Source organism: Atta colombica, unplaced genomic scaffold (assembly GCF_001594045.1).
Source record: "Atta colombica isolate Treedump-2 unplaced genomic scaffold, Acol1.0 scaffold228, whole genome shotgun sequence".
NCBI lineage: Eukaryota > Metazoa > Arthropoda > Insecta > Hymenoptera > Formicidae > Atta > Atta colombica.
This window is the reverse complement of record NW_017259325.1, coordinates 1,375,001-1,382,948: the sequence shown is the minus strand read 5'-3', so window position 1 is coordinate 1,382,948 and position 7,948 is coordinate 1,375,001. Positions and strand designations below refer to the sequence as shown.

Here is a 7,948-nt window from a genome sequence, read left to right as displayed (position 1 = left end):
AGGCATTATTTTTAAAGTCTCTGATATGTTATCTATTTTTTGTAATACGTTGAAGCATTTAAATATATTCTAGATAAAACCTAACAAAGCTTGATTCTCTGAATTGGAGATTGAATACATACATAAAGAATTTATTTGTAATCTCTCTGCATAAAAATTTATTAAAATATAAAATTGTAATGGAATCAAAAAGGATTTAAAAAATGCATTTAGGATATTTTTCTTCAAAAGGCTAATGCGTTTGAAAAAAGGTATATAATATCATATAAATCGATTACTATATATATATATATATATATATATGTAACCAATTGTACTCTGCTATTGCCATGGCACATTTTTTTTAATGAATATTTTGTTACTATACTGTATATTTATTTTCCAAGCAACAATATTAATTTTATTACTTATATGCATATAATACTTACATATATTCTTCACTTTCTTATTTTATTTTGCGGTAATGCATTAACAAGTGTTGGCAGCTATCAAATTGTAATGTTTGTAGGTTAACTCTAGATTATTCCACTAGTCTACTACTTCCAATCTTCAGATGCTGCGCAAAGAAGCATAACCCTACATCGTTGTACGAAAGCGCAACAAGTGCGGGAAACTCCTTAAATAAATTTATAATATCTTTTCAACAATACAGATGTTTTGAACTTCAGTATAATACAGACTTCGAAGTTCTCTTTCAGTTTTATTCGTTATATGAAAAAAGCTTAATTAAGAGGTAAGATCAAATCATCGTACGTCTTTCAGTAAAACAAATTTTAAAATTACAGCAAAATATGGAAATAAATATCGCAAGTTTTATGAAATTGTAAAAGAAATAATATAATCAATTTTAAATTGAGTTTTATTTCGTTGTTATCACTTTTATTAATAGAGTTTTAAAAATTTTCTTTACTTAACCTCTTTTGAGTCTAACGAACAAGAGCAAAGAACAATTAACCTTTAGAGAGCGAAAGAAGAGTCTATTTTTTAAACTTTACAGGTTTTCCTTGAATCAGTTTATTATTTATTATAATTCATTGTATTCCTTGACTTAAAATATACTGTTTCAACATCATTGTAGTGATTTCCTGTTCTGTAAAGGTTAATTTTTAATAAGTGTAGAATAATTAATAAAGGTATAAAATACAAAAAAATCGGTGTTCATAATTCGTTTCTATTTTCTTTTATTTATTTATTGTAAATATTATTATAAATCTTTAACATAAGTTGAATTATTTTCAGGTGTAACGATAGCATATTTCGAAGACCTGTTCCAAATAGAGTTCTATCTCAAAATTCAAAGTTAAATTTTGTATAATATTGTGTTGTCAATCTTGAAGAGAAAGAATTTCTCCTTTGAAAAAATCTTTAAAAATTATAATTTCAATTGTATCTTATGAAAAAAAGATTTTTAATTTGAAAATCTCAAAACTTGAGTTTTGAGAACAATTGTAATTGTTATGAAAAAAAAAATTTGATAGTCATTTGACATCAATTTTAAAGAGAAAAGAATTTAAAAATTCACTGTTTGACTCTAAATAAAAAAAGAAATTTTTAAGATATTTTGAAAATCATACTTTTAATTGTAAACTATGGATAGAAAAAATTTGAGAATTCCTCTATGGGCTATTATTTCAACCATGAAGAAAAAGGATTCAAAAACCATATTTTCAAGCTAAAATTCTGAGAATGAAAGATTAAAAAATTGTTTGATCTTTCAGACTTAAAACTGCAATTTTGAACTATACAGATTTATTTGCTTTTGAGACTTGCAATATTCTAATCATGCCACATCCTTGCGTCGTCTGTGGTCGTTCACGCCTGAACCCCAACAATCGCGAGGAGGAGTACATGTTTTTCGGCTTTCCAGTGAATGATGAAACTCGTTGCTGTCGTTGGCTAGAGTTTTGTGGTCGTGAGGATCTATACAAACTCTCAAAAAAGCAACTTCTTCAACGTATGATCTGCTCTAAGCATTTCCAGCCGCAAGATTTTCTTAATGAATATATGGATCGTTTAAATTTGACGGCAGTTCCATCGATTTATGATCCTAAACAGAGTTTGTATAATATAACATGTATTCTTTGTGGAAGAATACGAAAAGATCCACCTGCAGAGGATTACGACGGAACAACTTTTCACCATTTTCCTGGAGAAGAATTCCGCTGCCTCCAATGGTTGGATTTTGTTGGTGTGGATTCCTATTACAGATTAACAAGAAAGGAAATCCTTTACTGTTATATCTGTTCCAAACATTTTGATCGTTCCCAATTTATGCCAGGATTTAAAGGAAGATTAATAGAAAATGCAATTCCCAATGTTCATAATCCAGATAACAGAAAAGAATCTGTTATTGAGTTACAGAACCAAACAGAATCTATTACTGAATTACAGGCTGAACCAAAGCTTTTCAGCCCTTCAGGTAAGGGCAAAAAAGATCCACTGCCTATTACAGTATTGGAAAGCCAAGCTTGTGCAGCTTGTGGTCGGTCAAGATCCGATCCAAGAAATAAAATTGAACGTTACAAGTTTCATCCATTCCCGGCATACGAAATAGGTCGATGTTTGCGCTGGTGTCAATTCTTGGGCAGGGAAGATATACTCAAAATGTCTCCCAATCAAATACGCAAACTTGTACTTTGTTCAAAACATTTTCAGACTGGCCAAAGTTTCCACAAAATTGGCCCATGTGATGCAGTACCCACAATTAAGGATATTTCTGAATCTGAAAATATTATAGAGCAAAATGAAGATGATCAGGATCTTGGAGAAGATAGCAAAGATCTTTCCAAGGCGCTTAAGCGTGAGAGACCATTAGTGTCTAGCAAGAAACCCAAGATCGACAATAAACCTGCGCCATTGGCAAAAAAACGAGGAAAATCCCGAAGACCAACTTCCATTAATATTCCTAGACCTGTTCCCAATTATTTGGACAATCAAATAATTAAAAAACTACCTCTTCCATCTGCAACTAATTGGAAGATTCAGTTGGGAGATCAATTACAGCCGATTACAATTAATAATATTTCTTCAAATGTTGCAAATAATCAGGCAAACATTAAGAAAATTATAGTACCATTTACTGGCGATATATCAACTCTTGGTGCTCCAATACCAGTTCACAGTTTATCAAGTATTCCTCCGGGATTACTGATCAAAATAGACTTGCCAGAACAAGAACAACAGCGTCAAGAACAACAGCGACTACAACAGCAATCACAACAGCAACTACAACAGCGACCACAAAAGCGATCACGACAACAGCGATCACAGCAACAGCGACCACAACAGCGATCACAACGATTGCAACAACAGCAAAAATTATCAAAGGTGAAGAAGCAAAATAAGATAAAGGACATAACAAATAGTTCGAATAAACAAATTTGGGAAAATAATAATGGCCAAACTTCCGTTATATTGGAAAATGAGAAACAAAATATAGATAAAAATCTAATAGAATTTCTAAAAGTGTCTTCAGAACCAGTAGAAGAGACTTTAAATTCTAATGAAATAGAAATACAGGAAGAAGTGATTGAATGTTCGAAGTTATTGAATGTTGAAAGTGAAGTACAGGTTAGTTGAATAAAATATTTTCATATTTGTTATAATAACAATTACAAATATACAATTCCAAATGTATTTGGAAATAACAGTTATTTATAATTATTTGTAATTTCGTGATTGTAGTTTTTGTAATTAAAACGTTATCAATAATTTAGAACAATTAAGTTTTTATATGAATGAATTTCACTTGTAAATTAAATATAGCATAATTCAGTTACACATAATATATAATTTAAACAAATTATATATAATTGTTATAAAATATGATGATGATGAATAGTTTATATATATATATACACAAAACTGAATTATTAATAATTAATGGATAAATAAATGAAAAATAGTTTTACATTTGTAATTTTATTTACGAATAATAATCCATGTGATTTTAATAATGTGATTAACATTGCTCTTAATGCTAATACAGATAAAGGAAGAACACTATTTCGAAGAAGAGAAAAAAAAACTAATGAAGAAGAAAATTTCAAGTAAGAAGGAAAAACGACAAAAGAAAATTTCAAAAACTATGAAAAGAACCATGTTTCCTATCAACAGTGAGATTAAATATTTCTTCAAAAAAATGACGCCACTGATGCATCGATTACCAACACAGGCTAGAGCGATGATGAAATTATCGATTGTTAACATGGTAATTGATCAACTCTGAAATTACGAATCTTTTATTTACTATTTTGGAATCAAGATTTTCTTTATAATTTTTTCATAATTTTGTTAATTAGATAATGTTTGCCGAAATTTTCAAATAATATTGCTGAAATTTGTATCTTTTCGAAAATTATTATCTAATATATTTTCTTAATGAAATAAATCCTTCAATTATATTATATTGGATAACGTTCAAGAATTCCTCCAAAATTTATTTGAACGATGCGAGTTGTTAGAAAAAAATACTATAAAATAGGTTTTGAAAATAAAGAAATAAAGAATCCAAGAAATAGAATTGAAATAGAATTATAATAATTTTATATTTTATAATAATATGTTTAATAATAATTTGTTAAATTCCTATGATTTAATTGCCGGTTTTAATTAAATAGCCCATAATATATATATGCAAAACTTTTTAATATTTATGGCAAGAGTATAATTTAAGCATTAAAGTTAATAGCAATATTATTATTTCACAATATCGTTTTACCAATGATTTACATATAACATCACACAAAGCTTCGAATTAATAACAAAAATATATACAAAGGAAGATGTTAAGTTAGAGTCATTCTTCGGCCAAAATGAAAAAGTTCTGAAATGTACAAATTATATATGCACATATTAAACTATATTTCATTATCTTATTATTTAAATATATGAACGCTTCTTTTTGAGAAGAGAAATTCCGCGATGTACAATTTGACGCCATAATTATATAACGCAATAAGATAAGTACTGTATTTACTGTGGCACTATTTTGTTATAATTTCTATACGTATACCGAAGGCGTAGTAGAAATAGAATACGCAGACGAATTACTAGATGCTTTAATGCTTGTGGAATCATTTCATCTCTGTTATTTATAAAAACTAAGAACAAATGATAGTCGCAAGCGTTATGAGTGTCAAGTGGAACGCAGCCCTAATAAAATATGAAAAGCATCATCATTGTCTTTTTTTAATAATTTTAATACCTCCAGTATGTGTTAATCCTATCCATATGTCCTGAAAAAATGTGTAACATTTATTGAGAAAATTCTATATAATCATTTTTTTAAATAGTCTAAATCGAAGAATTTGGAAAGCGAACTTCCCATGATTCTTCCGTGATGTTTCCCCAAGATAAGCGATAGATATATCATTCGAATCTGCTAAGTAGCCATTTAATTCGATATATATATAATTTGTACATCTTGAAACTTTTCCGTTTTAGCCGAAAAATGGACATAATTTAACATTTTTCTTTATGTAACTTTGCAAAAAATTATACAATTAATTTGAAAATGACGCCTTTTTATTATTAGAACAGAGGTAAAAGCTGAATGGAAATTAAATTTCCAAGTATAAGGGTAATGATTAGGAACTAATCTGGTTTGGAGAATATGTAACACTTAAAAAGATTCTGTATACAGTGGGACAAAGAAATTTATAATAATGATAATGCGCCGATAGTTTTCGAAATATCATAATGTAAAAAGTCATAATTTATTTTTTTCTTGTACGAAAATTAATTGAATCCAATATTTAAAATAGTGAGATTTATGAGTCGTTAATACATTTTTAACTCATGGAAATTGGTCCTTAATACATTAATTAATATTATTAAGAGTACATAAACTAAGTTTTTAGATTTAAAATATTTTTCTAAAAGTCACTCTGTGACTATCTTTCTTTTACAAAAATTACATAAATTAGTAATTCACTATTTTTGCTATCGATTTGAAGAACTCTTTTAGAGAGTCGGGACTAGACATGATACCCGAGTCACTCTCGAGGCAAAAAAAAATGCGTCTCCTCAGCGCATACTAGTTCTGGCTCTATTTAATTATATCGATAAAAGTGTAATAAGTTTAATATCCGAATCCAATTAGAAAGAAAAACAATTAATTTACGAATAGACTAGTTAGTGCATAAAAACGTACCATAATTATAATTAACTACGTATTCTATATTAACAATGTGTGCGTGCGTGTGCATGTGTGCGTGCGCGCGCGTGTATGTGTGTGTGCGCGCGTGTGTGTGTGTGTGTATGTGCGCGCGCGTGTGTGTGTGTGTGTAAGATGGCGCATAAAATGTTATACCATTTGCTTTATATATAGCATATTTGTTTTTAACAAAATTGATATAGATAGAATTGGTATAGAATTAATTAGCAAAATTGTCTCTAATAGATAATATTTAATATAACTGATGTTTTACCTTATAACTTGGAGAGCTTTTGTATTTGACTTTTTTTCGACACAAATCTTCAGTTAACACACAATTAGTTACAACACAATTGCATGATGTGAATGGAATTGTCTTCGCCACATCCTTTGTTGCAAAAAATAATACAACTTTTACTTCATGCTCAACATTTTAAGTCAACACATAGTGGAATCAAAATTCTAATTTCACCATGAGTCTGTCAACAATCCGTTATCTGCTATCTTATAAACTAGTATATGCGCCTTCCGTCCAATTTCTATTCGTGATGTTACAGCTAACAAAATTTCCACAAAGTGTGGAACGGAATTTGTCTACATTAAAAAACCCGATACTTTGCAAATACAGTTTTAATAAAATAATTAAATAGTATGACATTTCGTACGCCAATCTATACATACACATATAATATTTACATACTTATAGACGCTCTCATTTCATAGTGTAAAAATGGCATTTGACAAAGAAACTGTGCTACAAAGGAAAAATAAGTATTGTGTATATTTTTATTTTTCCTTGTAATTGTAAGATAATGATAATTTTCGTATTTTGTGGTTTACTTGTAACATTTTGATTCCTCTTAGATAATGTATTCTGTATTGATTTATGATAATATATTTAATGGTATCGTAAATATTATGAACATTTTTTTGAAACTGCCTTTATTTTTAATAGAGATGGATATCACAAGCAAATTATTTGTAAGGCCGGAATCAGACTACACATTGAAGAATGAGATTAAAGATTGAAAGATGTTTGATCAATCGGAACAAAAGAAACTAAAATTTCTTTGTCTTCATTGGTAAAATTTCAATTTTTAATCTAAATTTTCAATGCATAGTCTGATTCTAGCCTAAATGATGATCATTTCTCAATTTGTTGAAAATAATTAACGATTAATTGAAAAAGATAGCTATAATTAAAGATAGCTTTTGAGTATCTAAACACAGTTTCTCTGCCAAATAAAATAAACATAGATCTTAAAAAAAATTATATAAATGCCAGATACAGCACTGTATATTAATCATTAATATATTTTCAAAATTTTTTTCTTCTCTACAACACATTGTTATAAAAATTGTCATTTATAAAGAAGAGAAATGGTCACTCCCGATACATATATGTTCGTAGTCGAAGAAAATTTTTGCTATGTATTTATATATAAGGCGTTAAAAATATTAATAATTGTAACAATGTCATTACAAATAAAATTTATGTTAAGTGAAAAAGGTTTGACAAATTAATTCCTATTTAATTTTTATTAATTAAACTATGTTTGTGCAGAAACACTACTAATTGCACAGAACTGTTCTTTAATAAAAAAATAATTAAAAAAGGCCTGAATTATTTTCTCTGAAGGAAATATTCTTAAATAAAGTTTATATATAAATTCAATCAGTACCTGTTTTTTATGGATATGGATATAACAAAAACATCGATATATAATAATTTAAGAATAATTCAAATATATATTATAATTTATTTATTTGTTAACAATATTATTTAACATA

General features: G+C 28.1%; 2 protein-coding genes across 2 annotated transcripts in view; one reads left to right on the top strand and one right to left on the bottom strand.

Annotated features, from left to right (window-relative positions):
* Positions 1 to 505, bottom strand: part of LOC108688280 (vacuolar protein sorting-associated protein 51 homolog) — a 6,000-nt gene extending 5,495 nt beyond the window's left edge. Inside the window, exon 1 of the mRNA XM_018194465.1 lies at positions 429 to 505. The gene's annotated coding sequence lies outside the window, so the exon portion shown is untranslated. The remainder of the gene's footprint in view (positions 1 to 428) is intronic.
* A 1,269-nt stretch (positions 506 to 1,774) lies between these two features.
* On the top strand, positions 1,775 to 4,228 carry LOC108688271. Its single transcript, XM_018194455.1, has 2 exons — positions 1,775 to 3,570; positions 3,989 to 4,228. The coding sequence occupies exons 1-2, from the start codon at positions 1,783 to 1,785 to the stop codon at positions 4,226 to 4,228; spliced, it is 2,028 nt and encodes a 675-aa protein (XP_018049944.1). The 5' UTR covers positions 1,775 to 1,782.
* The last annotated feature ends 3,720 nt before the right edge of the window (positions 4,229 to 7,948 follow it).

What these genes read in the sequence shown, in the direction of transcription:
- LOC108688271 (XM_018194455.1), top strand. Translation starts at nt 1,783, where the DNA reads ATGCCACATCCTTGCGTCGTCTGTGGTCGTTCACGCCTGAACCCCAAC. An exon ending in ATGTTGAAAGTGAAGTACAG is followed by an intron (nt 3,571 to 3,988) that starts GTTAGTTGAATA and finishes ATGCTAATACAG; the next exon opens with ATAAAGGAAGAACACTATTT.